The following is a 19,421-nucleotide window of genomic DNA, read 5'->3' as shown; positions in this document are numbered from 1 at the left end:
AGCACGTTCCAGTTCTTTGAGAAGGGCGTTGTTATGGGCGCTTTCCAATAAATTTGACTGTATTACGGCTGTCGACTCAGCACTGCGTGTTTTTATTCCTCGTTTGCCTCAACGATGCCCAAGGTGCTCAGCTACACTCCACCCTGGCTCTGCCGCCCTTCTCCCGGCGCTGCTCTCTTCTCTAGCTCTGCTGCCAAGGGGGCGAATCGGGAGCAGCAGAATGGCGGAAGAGAAGGCGACTACGTAGGCCCCGTGAAGACGCTGGCCAGACGGGGCAATGAAGTGTTTGTGGTGGTGGACAATCAGATTCGGTGGTCGAACCTGACAAGACTCAAAGACGAATGGAAACAGGGAAAGGCATCTGAGAAGAACCCCCAGGCTTCTCAGGCAGCTAGCGAAGGGAAGGTCCATTATCGGGTACGTCTCTGCTGACTCCTATGCAGCCTTTTTGGGTCGTGGATCTCCAGCTAATGCGGTGGGGGTTTTTGCAGGTGTTAAACGTGCCAGTTTATAGCCAGATTAGACAGATACTCCCTTCCCCGAATGGTTCATTCCTGGCGATTATCACAGATCACACAGTTCATATCTCGGTCATTCCCGACTCTTCACATCTCTCGGGCACAGACAACTCACCTATCCGAGTCAAGACGTACCAGCTGGGCCCTACGACGCACGTTATCCCTGAAGCACCTGTGGTGTCCGCAGTATGGCATCCGCTGGGGCTCTACAGTAACCTTAGTGCTTGCATTGTGACTATCACTACAGATGCCGCTGTACGTGTGTGGGAGCTTGACAGGAACAATCAATGGTCTTTTGACCGGCCGACGCTTGCTATTGATCTGAAGAAGCTCGTGGATGGGACGTCTTCCGACCAGGACTTTGCCCCGTCTGGATTCGGAAAGAACAAGGGTTTCTCTGCCGATATGATCGATATGGAGGTCGCTTCGGCTTGTTTCGGGGGTACTGGCAGTGACGGAGAGAACGCCTGGGCACCGATGACGCTCTGGGTTGCCATGAAGCCCGGCGACTTGTATGCTCTTTGTCCGCTACTGCCATCCAAATGGCAGGCACCCTCGACTACGGTCCCTGCGCTCTCTTCGGCGATTGTTCCGAAGCTTTCTGCCTTGGAGCAGGATCCTGAAGAGCTGGAAGAGGAATTAACTGCGTGTCGTCAACAGTATGAATGGCTGAAGGAAATCGATAGCCAGGAGCCGCTGTTCGCTCCCGCGAATCACGAAACGCTCTCTGGAGCAGACATTTTTGTTCGGCCCGCCATTCCGAGTGCAATCCCTAGAATGCAAGGCCCGTTCCGCTTCGATACAGGTGATGAAATCGATGACCTGGATCTCTGCGATTTATTAGTCGTCCCTGCCAAAGCCGACCTCGACGATCTTATGTTGGGAGAAGAAGAGGAGCTAGCCTTGGACCAGAGCTCAGAGGACAAGTTGTCCGCTACCCTCATCTGTCTGTCAACCGGGACCGGCAGAGTCCACATTTGCCTGGAGCTCGATGGAGTTGAAGGCCAGTGGCTGCCCAAGGCTAAAATAAACGCTTTCAGGACTCCGCTCTCCGAACCCTCAGACCTAGTTTTGGTTGAGTCGTTGGATACCGTCAAGCAAGGCTTCCAACAGCCGAGCTCTTGGCCCATGTTCTCGAGAGATGTCCACTCCCAATACGGCTTCTTCGTTACATCCACAAGTGGTGTTTCGTTCATCTCGCTTTCGTCGTGGGTGCAGCGGTTGGAGGCAGAATTACAATCCGAGGATACCTCTGGATCTGCTTTCCGCTTGCAAGTCTTGTGTGAAGGCTCCACATCTTCAAGCGAACGGGTTCTTCAAGTCAGTGATGAGGATGGCCCTACCACCGGAGCCAATGGATCTACCCATCTAGCGTCTCCTCTGGTATTTTACGACTACGACCTCGGCTATCTGTTGTTGACTTTCCGCTCTTCCCAGCCATATGCAGCTATTCTCGATGCTCCTGAGACTTCTTTCCCGTCTGTTGCTGAATTACGACGCCTGGATGCGACTAGCCAGGTTCCTGGATCACCCATCTTACCCCCGCGCCGGCTACCGTATCAGGTCCCTGCTATCTTCTACTCCGCTTCCCCCCTGGAATTGTTTGTAGACAAGCAGGTTCCTCATCGTCAGCGGCACACGCTCAAAGAACAAGTCCGCCTCTCTCCAGCAACTTTAGACTTGGTTGCCGCCGCCCATCGGATGCTGTCCGCTCACACAAATGTTCTCGAACGCGCGGCGTCGGATCTATTCCGGCGTTGCGAGCGGTTACAAGGCGAGATGCGGGACCAATTGAAACAACTCACCGATGTGGCCGAACGGATCCGAGGTGTATCTAGTGAGATCGGCGAAGATGGACAGAGGAAGGAGGGCTCTCGGAGCGGTGAGGCGTTGGACAAGCGACTGCAAGCTGCCAAGGACAGACAAGAACAACTTGTGCAGAGATATGAGCGACTCCGTTCCAAGCTGTACAAGTCCGGTGGCCGCCCGCTCAGCGAAAAGGAAAAGGCCTGGGTTGCCGAAGTGGATACGCTTTCTGTATCGTTCGCAGAAGGTAAAGAGAAAGAGGAAGGACGAGAGAGGGGGCCAGACCTCTCATATCGATTGGAAATGGTTAGTTTATGTTTTTCTCCACGATTGTTCAGCACCAATTTGCTCACGGCCATTGTAGGTCAAATCCATTGCAGAGGAGATGCTTGCCGAAGCCAAGACTATCGCATCGAGAGCTTCTGTGTCGCCTGAACCCAGCAGTCCAGCCGCTTCAGGGGCTCAACCAAAGGTTCCCCAGAGGCTGCAGCGAGCTAAAATTGCCGATGCCATGAAAATGGTTGAACGAGAGTATGTCTATCTATCTGCTTCTATGGTATGGAAGCTGAGGTGCTAATTTCACGCCCACAATAGATCCGCGGTCATTGACGCCATCACCTCACGTTTAGAACGACTCAATACATGCTTATAATCATGGCTATGGATAGAAGCGAATCCAGTGGTGATGTTCACAAGGCGATTTTAATATTTCCATACAAAATTCAATCACAGCATCAAAGAACTTTTAAATCCAATTATTTCGATGATTTTTACAAATTTTTATCACCGAAGGCAGTCTGAAATCAACTATCTCGCCAAAATTTCTCTAGCTGTTTACTCTTTACTATAATCACTTCCTGTCCCAGCTTCATATCCCTCTCCCTCCATCTCATCCTCATCTTCATAAGTCCGGCCCCGTCGTATCTTATCCCGCTTGTGCACAGCATCACAGACCCGCGAGAGATCCATCTCGACGAACTCGATAGCCCTAAAATCAACTTTGCTGTGCTCGCCATCTGCGTTGACAAGACCACCCGCTGTATCATCGATGAGTGTCCTATCTCTAGCATGACATTCTTCGCATTTGTGGTCCGGAATCTGGACCTGGACCATGCGCAGGTCCGTACATCCTAATTCCTTGGAACATGTTATAGCTGAATCGTCCCAGATGCAACCGCAGAGAAGGTATTTGCAGACCCAGTAAATACACATGGTTGACTTGATGTAATGGGGACAAGATAGTCAATATAGAGGTGATGGTAAGAGTATATCCCTGTGAGATCCTCTTTCCTCCATAGATTTAGCTAAATAGAAAACTCTTAGATAGTCACAAGGGATTTTGATCAAAATAAGACATCAACGTCAGAAAGGGCAGTAAAAGTGAACAATGATATATTATTCTCCAAGTATTATCTTTGTTATGCTGAACATAGAGGACAAAGCCATAGAGAATATAATAGGATTATCCATCTCAGCAAAGAAAATGAACAAAGAGATCTAGTGAATGAATATTAATCTCTTTTATTGTTAAGAGAAACTAGGCTAGAAGCACAGATGGTGAAGAGAGCTACAGTGTAAGGATTATCCTTCTTAGGCAGAACTATACCAGTCCTTCGGGACCGTGAATTGATAATTTGTGGCTGATGTTGAACTTTCGGCCTAATAATTAACACGTCTAGATGCTAGGTTACAGATTGAGAATCCTATTGTCTATGATTTCAAAAGCAAGTGTTTGGCATAAGTCATTATTGACATGATCGTGGCCCATAAGTCATTAAAAACAGCCAGACGACCCGAGACCTTGGTTGCAAACCATCCAATTCAACCAACGAAGCGGTTTATCAGTCAGATAGATACAAAGGAAGTCGACCTGGCGCCATCAAGAGAAGCCATATCGAGGGTAATTGTCAATATGGACAAGTGAGAGGTCCCCAAATCTAGTCCCTACAATAGGTTAACCTTCTTCTTCTTCTTCTTCTTCTTCTTCTTCTCTCTGTTGTCTCTATTAATAGAAAAAGTAAAGATACTCACTTGATAATCTGATCCAGAACCAGCTTGGGCTGATCGACAGTTGCAGAGACAACCTCGATGAGCTCCTTGATAAGGTCTTCCCAGCAAGGAAGGACCAGTCCTTTGAGAGAGTCCTCAAACTTGCTCATCTCGTGCAGGAAGGTGTTGGTCCACCAATCTTCCCATTCAGCATGGTCCATCCGGTTCATACCGCAGGTTGCGACGACCATTTCGACGTACTCCTTAGAGTCGCGCCAGATCTTGTAGGAGCCCTTGATGAACTTTTCAAGGAACTCGACATAGTCGGCGGCAAATTGGTCGTAGGTGGCCCAGTCGGGGTAAAGTTTCACAGTCTCGGCAGGGATCTTGGGGACGGGAGTCATCGTGGGATCGTGGATGTTATGGGTCTTGGCCCAAAGAACGAGACGGTCGACGGTGCAGAGGTGCTCGTCCCACTTGTCCATGTCTTTCTTGGAGCACATGTAGCGAAAGCGGTTGCGCCACTTGAACCGGAGAGTCTTGATATCGCAGTACACAACGCCCGCGTTCTGCTGGATGATCATGAAGTCCATCTGCATCTGCATGGGGAGGACGCTGCGAAGATGACTGGGGAGGGCAAAGGCCCGAGGGATCTCGACCTCTCCAGGGCGTCTGCCCCAGATCGCCATCGCGAGCTAAAAGGGCTGCAGGACCTGTCATTGTTTAGATCAAGACAGTCATACTATACCAAAGGGTGCACTTACTGTGAAAGGGAAAGGGTAAGTTGCTGGTTTCAATAAGGATATAAGGAGTCTCCTTATGTGAAAATTTTAATCGACATGATAGAAGAGAAAGAGAAAAAGCAAGAGAAGAAGGCAAAATAAAAAAAATAGAAGGGGGTAACCTGACCGGTGCAAACATGCTCTGATTAGAAAAGTAATCAGTGAATAGGAGATAGGTCTCATCAGTGAGAGTAGCTGTTTTCTCTAAAAAACCAATTAGAAGTCACCCCTAAGGGGAACTCTCACTCTCCAAGGCCACAGAAGGATGGAGGGACAGGAAAGTGAACAAGAAGGCAGGGGAAGGCTTTATTTTCAAACAAGAGTTCGATTTTGTGTCTGTTGACTATATTAATCCTGATGTAAACATTTCCATAATAGCAAATAGCTATATACTCATGGCGGGATAATTGATTGAGAACGCAGACATATAGCATGCAATTCTGATCTTGTCAAGACACTAATCTCCGTCGAAAGAAAGGGTATTCCTCCATTTTGGCTACTGCACACTGTACCAAAAATACCTCGATTAGCTTATATTTACTCCCAGTGGAGGGAGGAGACGTACCGCTCAATAAGGTGGACCCCCGACGCTGTGTCAACAATTCCGCTTACTTGACCGGGCTGGAGAGCAAACGCAGCGTCTTCGAACTCCTTTTGCATCTCACCGCGTCCGAAGAACCCCCTTTTAGAGCATTTAGTGAGCTACCGTTCTATGTAGGTAATCAATAGGGCAAGAGAGGCACATACAGATCGCCCTTCTTCCGAGCACTGCTGCAGTCAGACTCCGACACAGCGACATCTCCCAGACTGACTTCGCCAGACTGGATACGCTGCTCATGGCCGCGAAGGATCTCAATGGCCTCCTCTTTTGACCGTGTGATCTCGGCCTCCCTCCAGCTGCTGGGCCGTCTGCTATCTCTATGCTTGACGAGCAGATGGCTGCAGCGGATTTTCCCATCACTCTGGCCGGCCAGGTCACCACGCGCCGCCGGTGTGCTGTGGTGGGTTGCCATGTAGACCTTGAGCTTTTCCGTGTCGGTCTCTGCGGGGGGCTCCCAGCGCGACTCTTTCGTAGCGGGGTTGAAGTAGTAGGGAAGGCTCTTCGTGTTTGAGTGCCTGACTTCCCAGCCAGTTGGAAGACCTGTTTCAGACTTTTTATGACCACTTGTTAGTAATTCCTGCTCTGAACCCCCCCATCTCTCTACACGGCAGCAAATGAGGGGCAGCGATGCCATACCATGGTGAATTTATATATGATTGGTAGATCCTAAGCCAAAACAATAGATATGGCCAAACAATCAGTCTCGGATTCCTTTGACAAACCCTTTGATAATGAAAGATTAATGCTTCTGTCAAGGGATATTGTCCAAGGCGATTCTGTCGTCGTCTCGGCTTTGTCGTTCCTTGCGGGGGAAGCAACGCACCAATCAGACCGTGCGGTAGGGCTGAAGCGCCCGGGCCACTCATTGCTTGCTCTCTGCCCAATCGGGACTAGCGCTGCTCTGCGGCAAAATCGCCTTTCTTTCTTCTGCCTTCTTTGTTGGCATGGCCAGATAAGAAGAATCAACTCCCCCGCGCTCCAGCATCCATCTTCCAGTTTCCAAACACTCCTCAACGCTCCTGCTGTGTGTATAGATCTGGGAGAACAAGAACAACTTTTCGAAATGTCTGCTAGTCCGTCTCCCTCGGCTGGTAGTGATACCAAGCAAAGCGAGCAGGTTCACTTCCGCTTCTGTCGCGAATGGTTAGTCTTTACCCCCCCCCTCCCCCCCGATATGAGTTCTGGAAGTTACTAACTGGCTGTCTTTAGTTCCAACTTGCTGTACCCCAAGGAAGACCGAGCCAACAACCGTCTGATGTTTACGTGTCGCACATGCCATGTCGGCGAGCCTGCGACCTCGTACTGCGTGTACAAGAACAAACTGCACAGCCAAGTGGGAGACACGGCGGGCGTGACTCAGGACGTGGGATCCGATCCGACGGTTGGTCTCCTGAATTTCTGTATCCTTTGCGGAGAAGACATTACCTGTTTTGTCTGTGGGACACTCGGCTAGAGGGTTCCCTGATGATCCCCCGACACGTTGTCTGGTTCTGGCCGAAGATTCTTTCAAGACATATCCTTGAGACCTCCTTGGCTAACGTGTTTTCTCTTTCTTCTGGATAGCTTCCTCGATCCAACAAGCTCTGCCCCAGCTGCGGTGAAAGCGAGGCGGTGTTTTTCCAGTCCCAGCAACGATCTGCCGAAACCGGAATGGTAAGACGACTCCTGCCGTTGCTACATTTGCAAGTTAAAACGCGTGACTGACTGCTTTTCTGGCGATTAGAAACTCTACTTTGTCTGCTGCGCCTGCGGTAATGTCTTTACGTGATACCCTCTTATGTTTCGGCATGGACCTCCGATACCCCATTTCAACTGCATTTTTCTATTGTTTTCCCGGCGTATAGTTCTGGAGTTTGAGGATATGTCTAGCTCTGTCTAGCGGATTTGATTTTTCCTTTGTTTTACTTATTTTATGTTTCCGTTTCATATCATAGCGCGATATCGAAGATCTAGAGTACAGATGAATTCGCTTTAAAACTGGTATTATACATGCATAGGCGCCAAAGACAAGATTTTCGACCATCGCTTCCCCCGTAGCTCTGCACCAACGACTCCTGTATATCTGTCAGTGCGTTGTTCACCGTTTGTCCAAGCACAACTCGAGGGTAAAAAACTCACCGTTCAATCGTGTCCCGATCGGGTCCCCGGACTTGTGCACCAACACGCAGGCATTATCTTCGAACTTCACCAAGCTCCCATCTGCCCGCTGCATCTCTTTCTTGACCCGAACGACAACAGCGTGCCGGATATCGCCGCGACGGACTTTGTTCGCAATCCCGCTGCCCGACGAGTCGGAAGGTCCAAAGCTGCGCTGTTTCTGTACCACGACGACAATACGGTCACCTAGAGTCGACAATCAGCGGGCCACCCTTGATGAGAACAATAAAAACCGCCTAGTCAAGCGTACCGATAGTGGCAGGGCGCTTCTTCTTCAACACGTTGACGCACTCGACAAGTGCGGCTCCGGAGTTGTCGATGCAATTCAGCATCGTCTAGCGCAATCCGTCAGCAAATCCCCTGTCAAATCTGATCAATATCAATCTCCAAACTCTCTCGTCACCTTTAATTGAATCATCGTGACCCTAGTGCAGCTGGTTCACGCTCAGAGTGTCGCTGCCGGCTTGCACAGAAGATTTCCCTGTAAGTCCACCGGACGACGAAGTTTCGCCGAGCCGCCCGAACCCCCCAGACAGCCGCCGCGTCGCTGCCGTAAGTCAGTCCCGGACGACCAGGGCTTGAGGGACTAACTTGGCTCTGGAGCCTTTGTTCCTCACCTCCTGACTCGATTTTCCTTTCGTCTATGTTTGGCTACGGCTTCATTATGCTTGTGCTGAATTTTCCTATGGTCTGGCTCTAGCAATACCTTCTTTCCATTGCACCTATACGCTCCTTACCGGCGCCGCTCCATCCAACCTCTCCCACGGGGACTACCCTCAACACGAGGCTAGCGATTGGGGTGCTCACCAATGCCAGTTTTCTTTCTTATATTACTTTAAACCTCCGGTTTTCTTTTTGTCCCCGATATGCCTCGGTCAAAGTCGTCGGCAAGCCCTGCTGTCGAGCGGCGCGATCGCTTGACACTCGCGAAACTGGCCAGCTATGATGATGTCGCGACAGATGCGCTGGTGGACCGAGTATGGTTTTTTTTTTACCTCTCTCTAGCGGACTTTATGGCTCTCCCTGTTTATCTGACTCTTGTCTCTCTGGCATCAGGCTTATTTCTGGACAAGTATCCGCAAGAACCGCACCAAATATAACCCCGCCCGGGGCATCCACGATGACGATGTTGCGCAGATTCTCCTCCACGACGTGATTGTCGGCAAGGATGCGAGTAAAGCAGAAAACAGGTTGCTAGCTATGTCGGGGCTGCGAAAATACATGGCAAGGCTGTCCGGCGATCGAGAGAAGGAGTGGTTCCGTCGTCACTTGCGCAAGTACGTCCAGATGTACTTACCCGACTGTCCGTTTGAAGTCACCACGACCAATCGCTACACCATCACCGTCCATGAAGCCGCCATCTGCGCCAGGAAGTTTATCAGGCAGGGCCAGGAGATCAAGTACCTGAGCGGGACTCTAGTCGCGATGACTCGTGAGGAGGAACTGGATTTGGGTCTAACGCGCAAAGACTTCAGCATTGTCATGTCGAGCCGGAAAAAGGCCCCGTCATTCTTCTTGGGTCCGGCCCGGTTTGCGAATCATGACTGCCACGCGAACGGCCGCCTGGTCACTCGTGGCTCGGAAGGCATGCAGGTCGTAGCTACGCGTGACATCTACATCGGCGAGGAGATCACCGTGTCTTACGGCGATGACTATTTTGGCGTTGACAATTGCGAATGTCTCTGTCTAACCTGCGAGCGGGCGGTTCGCAACGGCTGGGCTCCAGATGGGGAGGTCACATCGCCCAGGAGTGACGCCTCGACGCCGGCTCCGAATGACATGCCCACCTCAAACGAAGAAACCCCAGTGCCTGAATCAGCCTTGGGCCCGAGACCATCGAACAAACGAAAACGTGGATCCGATGGGGATTCCGAGGTTATAGTCTCTCTAACCCCTCGCAAGCGGGGGAAGTTTGAGCGTCAGAATTCTAAACTCAGAGAGGAAATCGCGCTGCCCGATATTGCTGCTTCGATTGAAGTATCGACCGTGACGGCCGCAGCCGCCTCGACACTCATTGTGGAAGCAAAGACAAATATTCGGCTTCCGGTTATGATGGGAGATTGTCCCCTGGCGAGTATAGCTCCTGGTAACGAGACGACCGGCCAACTCCTTGCCACCGTCGACTTCGAGTCAACTACTTTGCTTACTACCGAGGAATCGCAGAGACGCTCTGGCTCTACAACACCGACATCAGAAAGTGACAGCCGAGTCTCAGAGATTAAAACCGAACAGACCACAGAACCTTCTGTGGGTACAGGCAGTGGAATCCCCCTCCATCCGGAGCTTCCACTCCCAAGCAATATCGATGGTCTGTCAGACCTGTCTGGCTCGTGTGAGCCGGACGAAAAGTTCGGTAATGGGGTGGGACGGCCGAAGAAAGGCCGCCGCTCGTCGCGCTCTAAAGCGCTTATTCTCTCTGTTGAGGAAGACTTGCCGCGAGCCCGCATGCCTGGCGACTACACCAAGACCTCGCGGTTGCTTGCTCATCGATACGATCGCTGGGTTGAGTGCCACACCTGCAACGTCTGGTTTGTTCAGCAAGACTCTTATCTGACGCGCCGCGAATGTCCTCGCTGCGAACGCCACTCGAAGCTGTACGGCTACCGCTGGCCCAAGACCGACCGGGACGGTCTGTACGACGACGAGGAGCGGATCATGGACCACCGTGAAGTCCACCGCTTCCTGTACCCGGAGGAAGAGGCCAAAATCTCCCGCCGACACCGCGGCATCGGCTTTGGCGTCACGCCGACCCCGGAGCTCTCTGATGCCCCCCTCACAGAAACGGACGTCAGCGAGAATGGCACAAATCGTCGCGACACCAGAGCCAGCAGGCGGCGCACGCGAGAGATCCGCAAGACGATGTAATGGCCTCGTGCTCCCTATGTCTCACTACACCCTCCTTTCATCTAACGCTTACCATATTCCTGGAAGTGACATGTACTATAATGATATTATCTTTGAACAGCGCGGAGTTGGGTTATGTTTTGATTCGAGTTCAAAGAACTATCAGACTTGCGGCTTAATTGGGCGACATACCATGCAATCATTTGGAGCATCCGATGCCATCTAATGTGCGATCACGATGTTTCATTGTCCATGCTTCTCTTTTTCTATTCCAGGGAGATTTAAATCCTTACCACTTATGTATTTTACTTGGAGATCAGGGCTACTAAACCTGTATTCGCATCTATTTCAACATATCAGTGTTAGCCAGCTAACAATAATCTTGATATCTGGAATAGATCCCAACCATTGAACCACTCTAGTACCTGTAGCCTTCATTTCTAAAAGTAAAGTATATTCGCAAGTGCCAAGTTGGATCTCCATGAGTCCTAAGAGGCACATGATTGGGATCTAGGATAGGTTTTTAATATATGGATAGTCTATAGCTATGGCTATTTGCTTTACACCTTATATATTCTAATACTGTCGACTTCAAGACACATTCGCTGATTCATTGTAAGCCATTCTGTTTCCATTATCATCTAGCTACTCGATTATATATATAGTAGACAAGATTTGAGGTTAGGCTGAATACTTCCATCATAGCTATATTAAATACCAAAGTGAATGGCAAAAAGATACTACCACTCCCAGCTATAACCGGTGTATATTCTCCTGTACTAGAGTATGTACTTTGTATCGTTCCTTTGCTATGGAATAGATTTGTTTATTTTTCTCCACTTCGAGAAGTGTTTCAAAGCAAGGAGAGCAGTCATCAGAGTTCAGCTGAAAAAAAAAACAAAAAAACAAAGCAAAGAGGGGTGTATCTAAAAATAATACATATGTACTCCATCTTGAAACAAAACAGGGAAATCGTGGCGAATGACTACGTAGTTACTATGGAGTACTCCGTACAGAAACTATATTATTCCCTGTTTTCACTGTGTTGTTGTTATTGGAAGTGGAGAGTGCGCTGCACCAAATTGGAATAGAATAGCAACAGCCGAAAGAGAACATATTTGGATAAGCCAGATTAAAATATAGTACAGTAGGCGTAGAGGTGAATTGCAATATACAATGCCAATGATGTAGTAGTATACATTGAACCTTTGTCCTCCATCCAACGCCGTTCTATGCATGTAGGAAGGGAAGACTAAATCAAAGCCTGGCCGCGGAACATGGCCTCCCGGACCTCCCGGACGACATCTTTGCGGTCTTTCTTGCCGACGAGGACGACGCCGCGGCCTCGCTTGCCCATGCGGCCCAGCCGGCCGAGTCGGTGGATGAAATCGATGGTGGTGTGCGGGACGTGGTAGAGGATGACCGTCTTGACGGCAACGGTGTCGATGCCGCGCGAGGCGATGTCCGTAGTGACCAGGACTTTTGTGTTGGGCAGACGGCGAGACTCGGTGCTGTCGCGTGGCTGTTCCGGCAGTTCAAAGGGGATGGCCTCTTCCAGCCGGCGCTTCTTCTGTGCCAACATGATCTCTTCCGGGCTGGGCGGCGGAGGGGACTCGGTATACTCCTCTAGGATCTCCTCTTGGTTCCGGCCGCTTGAGTCGCGGGACAGAGACACGGCGTCGATGCCCTTGGACTGCAGGAACTTGGCCACTTCATCCGCCTCCTCGCGCTCGTTCACAAACACAATGATCTTCTTGGTTTTCGGCGCCATGTACGTAGCGAAAGGTCCATATGACTCGCTATCACCAGCTTTGCCGATCGACCAGATCACGTCGGCGCAGGCGAGATCGCGGTTGCCGCGGTACGGGTGTTTTTCGACGTCCACGACTCCGAGCTGGACCCGACGGGGGATTGCGTGCAGGTTGGGAGTCGTCAGGCGCCGAATGTCCGGGTAGCGCTTCCGTAGAACCGTATCTAAGCTACGGGGAATCGTAGCAGAACACAGGATGAGCTTCTGGAGCGATGGAGCCACCTTGTCGATGATCTCTGTCGTGGTAGGGGCAAAGGACCGATCCAGCAACGAGTCCGCTTCGTCGAGAACCAGATGCGAGACGCGACTGAGAATATACGGGCTGGTCTTGGCAATCGATGAGAGCAGATGGGGTGTCGACACCAGGACGTCGATGCCGGCCGGGTTGAAAACGGTGCTTTTGATGCGACGAGGCGTCAGGGCGGACGAGATCATCCCTGACCGGAACTTGACCGTGTGAGACAAGGCCTTGACCTTGGAGCTGACCTGGGTCACCAACTCTGCCGTCGGAACCAAGATGATAGCTCTTGGCCGACCAGCGTTTGAAAAAGCGGGCTCCTCAGGCTCGATATCGAACACCTGGTCCTTCAACTTTTCTTCCCTCTCCTTCGCCTTTTGTATCTCCAAGAGCTTCTCTTCCTTCTGTTCGACCGCCTCGACCCGCTTGATCGAGTCGATGACTGGCAGTAGATAGGCCAATGTCTTCCCCGAACCTGTCTCTGCTGCCAGGAGGAACTGTTCATAGTCTGACTCCAACTTCTCTTCATCGTTCTTCTTCGTCCTCTTTTGCTTGGGCTTCTGTGTAGATCCTTGTTCTTTGAGTAGCGCTGGAATGGCAAGACGCTGGATGGGCGTTGGGGTAACGTCGAAGAGGCCCGGCAGAGCCTGCGAAAATACCGACTCCCGCACCACGGGCAGCAGGGGCATCTGATCGAAGCTCGTAATGTCCGCGATTTTCTCCTTGATCGCCGTCCGACGGCCGTAGGTAACCGGGGCCAGCGTAGTCTGCATCTTGAGCGCTTTATACAACGGGCTCTCCTTCTTCTGCTCCTTCACCGGCTCCCCTGACCGCCGCAGCGCCGCCTGCGAACGCCCCCTGGGCTCACCACGAATCCGTGCTTCGGTCTGGTTCATGCCACTAAAGGGCCCGAATCGCTCTCGGTCGTTCCGTTTGGACTTCAGTGTATCTTTGGCGACGTTGGGCGACAGAGCCATCCGGGCCACTCGACGACGCTGCCGGGTAGTAGCCACCCAGCGGGTTGTCATCTGCCATGGCGAGGCGAGCGTCGCAGGCAGCGGCAGGCGAAGAGGAGTGCATGTGTGACACAGCACACATGCCGGACGATACACAGGCAGCGGCATCCTGCCTCTTTTCTCAGCACAAATTGATCCTCTTTCAAGCCTTAGGCTTAAGCCTCCCTGACGATAAGCTGGAAAGAAAAAAGATCGAGATCGGCGCTAGTCCAGACAGAGACTAGCGCTGGGACAGACCCGTGACAGACCCGTGACTGGACCCGTGACTAAACCCGTGACGGGCGACAGACCCGTGGGTGCAAGACGTTGCTATGGCGACTCCCGCCGCCAGTGTCAACAGCCTGGGAGGGAAACCATCGCGCTGCACCGTCTGGCCAGAGACTACATCTTGGAACAGGTGCCCTCCTCCGCTTGTGCTTCTCCTTTCTCCGATCTGCGTCTCTTTCGGTGCTTTCCCTTGACGTCTGACTCCGCCGGTGGGTTGGCGTGTATTTGTTATTTTCCCCCGGGTGCCCTGCCGTGTGTGTGCAGCATCATTTATCCCTTCAGCATCCCTGCGCTCGGTTCTCTTTTCTGGTAAACGGGTTTATTTATTCTTTGTTTGTCTTGCCTGGTGACGATTTTGCATTCTTGCTACGACTTTCATGACCAATAGCTGCTAAGCAACACGAACCTTCTGCCCTCTCCCGCAAGACTCGAACTGAGGACGCGGGCACCTAGTATTGTTCTTTGTCAGTAGACACCTATCGTGGAGGCCTGGGGCAAGGGTTTCCCGGTTGAGACAAAGGAAGTGGCCTACTGACTGGATCTTAAGACATTCGTCGACTTTTAGCCTTTTACCTGTTGCCCCTTCGATTATGGGTAATGGAACTGGCCAGCGGCCCTTGTCCGAAGTGAGCCCCATGGCCCAAAGACGCAACTCACCGAGCTGGAATCAGAGTACAAAAGTATGACTAAGTGTTTGTTTTTTGTGATAATTACGATTCAGAATCTGTCGCTGACCTGGGCGTGGTAGAAGATGGCTGGCGAATCGTCACCGTTTGATGCTTCCCCCTACACTGCCTCATCTTCCCCGCGTCTTTTCTGGCAGGGACGTGATTCCGGCTCGCCTTTCCAGAAGAGCTCCGAAACCAAGACTCCTTATGACCCAGAGGCTGCTTATTCCCCCACTAAGCGTGCGTCGCTGGAGAACCTCAAACGCGTTTCCCGTGTGAAAAATAGCCATATCTTCGCTCGCGAACAAAGTCAGGAATACGACCCGGCACACATCAACGTTCTCCACAGGCCATTGGCAACAGGCCGGCCCTTCCACAATGCTACAGAATCCAGGGAAACAGTTGTTGAGCAAGAGAAAACTGCCCAGGAACCAACCAATGCTGCTTCCGCGGGCAGTGCCATGCCAAGACCCCCATCGCCTAGTAAGGATCAGGTGTCTCCTGCAAAATCTTCGTTGTCCAAGGCTAGCCGATTCGGCCCGAAGGGTGCTGGATTCGACCCGGAGTGCGAGATCTGGTCTGACATGGACGGCCGCTATCGCCACGCCAAGAGTGTCACCTTCGATGCGGCCCCTCCTCAGGTGAACGAGTATGAAATGACCACTCCGGATCCGTCTTCGATTGCCTCGGAATCCCGTGAAGGTAGCTATGATTCCGAAGAGGATGAAGGTGACATCAGCTTTGATCGGGACTCCTTGATCGATCGTGATGACAGTTTTGATGCCTCCCTGGAAGACATCGAGAAGACCCCTGTTGTGTTGCCAGAGGATTGGCGCTTCATGAACCCTAGCCATGCCAATGATGAACTGGTCCACGGAGAGGAAGACCCCTTCACGGAAGAGGAGGAGGAGGAGGAGGAGGATGAGGAGGAGGACGACGTTCATACTCCTGATGGCCGATCCTGCTCTCCTCCTGGCCCTATCATGCAGCACTCTCGTGTAGAGTCTCTCGATTCGAACGGTGAGCGTCGCCCTCTGCCGCCACTTCCATCATCCAACAATCGTCCTCTGTTCACCGGTCGTTCAAGCTCGCCAGGAAAACTCTCCGCAGCATTTGAGCTGGGCAGCAATAACAGCCAGCGGAATCTGCCCACTGCTCCAGCCCCATCCGCGTTTAGCAAGGCCGATATCAGCGAATTGACCCAAGCATCCATGTCTCTGGAAGAACGCCTGCGTCTGATGATGCTCCAGGAGCGCCAGGACCTGGATCAGATCTCAGAAAGTGGAGAGCAGCGCACCGATCAAATTGCCAACGAACCAGATGTGGCCCAAAACCCGGAGCAGGAAAATGAAGAAGAACAATCTAAGCCTACGATTGACGACGACAAGCTGGAAGACATTCTTTCCCCTCCGCGAATCTCCAGAGACTCAATTTTGCGGGATCTCCGTAAAAACGACAGCTACATGGACGACCTTTATGATTATTCCCAACTCGAATCAAGCCCGCACCATGACATGCATTATGACCCTGATGTTCCAATCCCATCGCTGGAACTAGATGATGACTACGATATGGAAAACAGTGTTATTATTAAAGAAGAGGAGCACGATGAAAATCTCTATGGTATTCCCGATTATTATGATGACCATTCTGAAAAAGGCTCCATCCAGGAGAACGATTCCAAAACTATTGATGATTATGAAAGCGAATACTCTCGCGACTCGAAGCAGGACTTGCATGCCCTTAGCAGGGACTCCAATGGTTCCAGTGATAGCCAGGCCACTCCTGTCCCTGAAGAACATCCCACAACGGACAACGAGGCTCCATCCGGCGTTGAATCTCACGATGATGAAGGTGCCTTGAAGATTGCCCCGCTGAACATGAATGCCATCCGCGAATCCCTCCAACGTCCAGTCACCCCCGAAGATAAGGGTGGGAACGTCTGTCAGGACGAGCCGTCGACTCCCGAATCGGTCATCCGTCATTCCCTTGACAAAAGTGACTATTCTGAGGAGGAGGGAGAAGAGGAGGAGAAGGCGGAATGCGTTCCTGATCCGGTTGCTACTGTCAAGGCTCCCGGTGGAGCATTGAAAACACGCCCCTCGTTGACCCCTGCTGACATCGAGACAATGGCAGCCAATCGCCGCAAGGTCAGCGGCCAGCTGCCGCCGATGCCCCTTCTAAACAAGCATTTGTCAAATGAATCATCGGATGCTTCCGTGGACGACGATGAATCAGCCAAGGAATCGGAAGACAGCGCGCAGCCGCTCCCAACCCTCGCCGCCCCGGCACGTGATACTACCCAGCGCCAAAGCAGCTTGGTCAAATTGGATATCCCATTCAGCATCCAGGAGGAAAGCCTCGGCTTTGGCCTGGATAAGGAATTTGACCGTGTCATTGAGGCCCAAAAGGTGGCGTTTGAACTTTCCCTTTCCCAATATCGAAATCGGCTTTCTATCCCAGCCATTCCCCATTCCCAGGACTCCCAGATTGGTGTCAGGGATAGTGCTTTTCCCAGCACTGGACAATCTAACACTGATGCATATGCTAACGTTTTACTCCGGAGACAGAGAGGCTATCTGATGAGACACAACACCAAGGTCATCATCGCTAGCAGCCATACCGATGACGAACCCGCTCCTTCTGGCGAGAATTCGGGCGATGCTCGCGGTGGCAGGTCAGCAGGTTCCCCGTCCCGTAAGGTAAGCCAGCAGACCTGGACCACAGTGCCGTGGAATGGTCAGAGACGTCGGTCCAGCATCAAAATGGGTCCCGGTATGCCCAAGAAGAAGCCAGTTTCCGGCGCAGTACCGCCCGTCCCCGGTCTACCCAGTAATGTGCAGGAGCCTGCCGCGCCTCTAGAGGAGCCTGAGCCTCCCCTTACCGAGACATTCGAAGATGGGGAGGAGAGAGGCCGCCTCTTTGTCAAGGTTGTCGGTCTCAAGTACCTCGATCTACCCATGCCCAAGGGTAAGTGACCTATTACCCTCGCTCAGGAATTCAGTCGGCTAACCCTTCATCACAGGTGAGCGATCCTACTTTGCTCTGACCTTGGACAATGGTCTTCACTGCGTCACCACGTCCTGGTTGGAGCTCGGGAAGTCAGCCCCGATCGGACAGGAATTCGAGCTTATCGTGCAAAATGATCTTGAATTCCAGTTGACTTTGCAAATGAAGATTGATGAATCCAAGTTCCGAACTCCAGAAACTGTGACATCTTCACCGACCCGTCAGAAGGCGTCCCCCTTCAGTCGCGTCTTCGCTTCCCCTAAGCGACGCAAAGAACTTGACCTCAAAAACCAAGTCTCCCAAAACAAACCTAAAGACGTCAACAGCGACGTCTGGGATAGATTGAGGAACCTGGTCGCGCGTGACGGTAGCTTTGCCCGTGCTTACATCTCCCTCAGCGACCATGAGAAACATGCGCTTGGTCGGCCGTACACGGTTGATATCTCATGTTTCAATGAGTGGGCCGTGGAAGACCAACCAAGCAGTGTTAAGAGCAAGAAGAGCACCTCTAGCATGGCTTCCCAGAGAAGACCTCCCTACAAGATCGGTAAATTGGAGCTGCAGTTGTTGTTCGTTCCCAAGCCCAAGGGTGCCAAGGAAGACGATATGCCCAAGAGTATGAACGCCTGCATCCGTGAGATGCGTGAGGCAGAGAACGTTGCGACTCGCAGCTGGGAGGGCTTCTTGTCCCAACAAGGTGGTGATTGTCCTGTAAGTTATTTGATCGTTACTCCTTTGACGTACAACACGCGCACTAACGAATGATCGTGCAGTTCTGGCGCCGCCGATTCTTCAAGCTCCAAGGCTCGAAATTGACTGCCTATCATGAAACGACGCGTCAGCCACGTGCAACAATCAATTTGGCAAAGGCGGCTAAACTGATTGATGACAAGTCCACCCTCACTCAGAAAGAAACGACGACACGGGGCGGAGGCAGAAGAAAGTCTGCGTTCGCCGAAGAAGAAGAGGGCTACATGTTCGTCGAGGAGGGTTTCCGTATCCGCTTCGGAAATGGAGAGGTGATTGATTTCTACGCTGACAACGCTGCCGATAAGGAGGGCTGGATGAAAGTGCTGGGTGATGCAGTGGGCAAATCTTCCGTTGGCAACGGTCAGATCAAGCCGTGGACTGAGTTGGTCCTTAAGCATGAGCGTGCCCTCAAGTCTCAACGCGAAGCTGCTGATCGACTCATGGGAGGCAATAACAGCGCATCCTCTGCGCCTCCTGCAAGAAAAGAGGCTGCTCCCCCTACCTCCTCCACGACTACAACGGCGCAGGCGCCCCAGTCCCCTCGGGCGAGACATAAGCATACCTATTCTCAGCCCGAAATTCGCAGTCCCGAAGTTCGACGACAGAAGGCTCGCTCTCTCATCTTCTAATTCCTTTCATCCACTATGATTCAACTTCGTTTACATACCATACCACCTCACATTCTTCTGACTCTCTTTCTTCTTTTACTCTTTCCCCTTCTTCGATTGATGCCAGATTGATTACATACCGAATTGTTATCGTTTCGTCTAATACACTTGATCCACGATGTCCCATGCTTGTCTTTTGTTTATTTATTCCTCGATTAGCCTGCTCCTGTGTTTCTTTTGTGCCTCTCAAGTCCTGCTCTTCCGTCAGGGTTTCCTTTCCCCCTTTTCTTCTTCTTCTTGGTAAAGCAAAGCCATTTCTGCCTGGCGTTGGAATGCGGAACTTATGTCTTGTTTCTTG

The 19,421-nt window shown here is 51.6% G+C and overlaps 9 protein-coding genes across 9 annotated transcripts; 4 read left to right on the top strand and 5 right to left on the bottom strand.

Moving 5' to 3' along the window:
• Positions 1–114: 114 nt before the first annotated feature.
• Positions 115–2,976, top strand: ASPZODRAFT_57173 (hypothetical protein; the record flags this gene model as incomplete). The annotated part of the gene is made up of 4 exons (XM_022728669.1): positions 115–417; positions 492–2,630; positions 2,689–2,855; positions 2,919–2,976. 4 exons carry the CDS (start codon positions 115–117, stop codon positions 2,974–2,976), a joined length of 2,667 nt encoding a protein of 888 aa, XP_022585042.1.
• Positions 2,862–3,796, bottom strand: ASPZODRAFT_199168 (hypothetical protein). Its single transcript, XM_022727500.1, has one exon. The coding sequence runs from the start codon at positions 3,534–3,536 to the stop codon at positions 3,159–3,161; it is 378 nt and encodes a 125-aa protein (XP_022585041.1). The 5' UTR covers positions 3,537–3,796; the 3' UTR covers positions 2,862–3,158.
• Positions 3,797–4,032: 236 nt separating this feature from the next.
• On the bottom strand, positions 4,033–5,002 carry ASPZODRAFT_21090 (hypothetical protein; the record flags this gene model as incomplete). Its single annotated transcript, XM_022727719.1, has 2 exons — positions 4,033–4,268; positions 4,356–5,002. The coding sequence occupies 2 exons, from the start codon at positions 5,000–5,002 to the stop codon at positions 4,262–4,264; spliced, it is 654 nt and encodes a 217-aa protein (XP_022585040.1). The 3' UTR covers positions 4,033–4,261.
• Positions 5,003–5,405: 403 nt separating this feature from the next.
• ASPZODRAFT_155669 (hypothetical protein) lies at positions 5,406–6,562 on the bottom strand (the record flags this gene model as incomplete). Its single annotated transcript, XM_022726237.1, has 4 exons — positions 5,406–5,601; positions 5,661–5,777; positions 5,843–6,236; positions 6,520–6,562. 4 exons carry the CDS (start codon positions 6,560–6,562, stop codon positions 5,592–5,594), a joined length of 564 nt encoding a protein of 187 aa, XP_022585039.1. The 3' UTR covers positions 5,406–5,591.
• A 197-nt stretch (positions 6,563–6,759) lies between these two features.
• ASPZODRAFT_11394 (hypothetical protein) lies at positions 6,760–7,464 on the top strand (the record flags this gene model as incomplete). Its single annotated transcript, XM_022721072.1, has 4 exons — positions 6,760–6,839; positions 6,906–7,077; positions 7,260–7,349; positions 7,420–7,464. The coding sequence occupies 4 exons, from the start codon at positions 6,760–6,762 to the stop codon at positions 7,462–7,464; spliced, it is 387 nt and encodes a 128-aa protein (XP_022585038.1).
• Positions 7,310–8,318, bottom strand: ASPZODRAFT_21087 (hypothetical protein). The gene is made up of 4 exons (XM_022727717.1): positions 8,257–8,318; positions 8,104–8,188; positions 7,815–8,039; positions 7,310–7,750 (listed from the first exon to the last, which is right to left on the bottom strand). The coding sequence occupies exons 1-4, from the start codon at positions 8,269–8,271 to the stop codon at positions 7,680–7,682; spliced, it is 396 nt and encodes a 131-aa protein (XP_022585037.1). The 5' UTR covers positions 8,272–8,318; the 3' UTR covers positions 7,310–7,679.
• A 111-nt stretch (positions 8,319–8,429) lies between these two features.
• Positions 8,430–11,114, top strand: ASPZODRAFT_126412 (hypothetical protein). Its single transcript, XM_022721491.1, has 2 exons — positions 8,430–8,830; positions 8,910–11,114. The coding sequence occupies exons 1-2, from the start codon at positions 8,720–8,722 to the stop codon at positions 10,716–10,718; spliced, it is 1,920 nt and encodes a 639-aa protein (XP_022585036.1). The 5' UTR covers positions 8,430–8,719; the 3' UTR covers positions 10,719–11,114.
• A 590-nt stretch (positions 11,115–11,704) lies between these two features.
• Positions 11,705–13,808, bottom strand: ASPZODRAFT_126411 (hypothetical protein). Its single transcript, XM_022721490.1, has one exon. It carries the CDS (start codon positions 13,720–13,722, stop codon positions 11,950–11,952), a length of 1,773 nt encoding a protein of 590 aa, XP_022585035.1. The 5' UTR covers positions 13,723–13,808; the 3' UTR covers positions 11,705–11,949.
• An 810-nt stretch (positions 13,809–14,618) lies between these two features.
• ASPZODRAFT_56331 (hypothetical protein) lies at positions 14,619–19,084 on the top strand (the record flags this gene model as incomplete). The annotated part of the gene is made up of 4 exons (XM_022728602.1): positions 14,619–14,708; positions 14,777–17,666; positions 17,722–18,416; positions 18,479–19,084. 4 exons carry the CDS (start codon positions 14,619–14,621, stop codon positions 19,082–19,084), a joined length of 4,281 nt encoding a protein of 1,426 aa, XP_022585034.1.
• Between the last annotated feature and the right edge of the window lie 337 nt (positions 19,085–19,421).

The sequence above is a fragment of the Penicilliopsis zonata genome (assembly GCF_001890105.1).
Source record: "Penicilliopsis zonata CBS 506.65 unplaced genomic scaffold ASPZOscaffold_1, whole genome shotgun sequence".
Taxonomy (NCBI): Eukaryota; Fungi; Ascomycota; class Eurotiomycetes; order Eurotiales; family Aspergillaceae; genus Penicilliopsis; species Penicilliopsis zonata.
The sequence above is the reverse complement of the archived record's forward strand: the minus strand, read 5'-3'. Positions and strand labels throughout refer to the sequence as shown.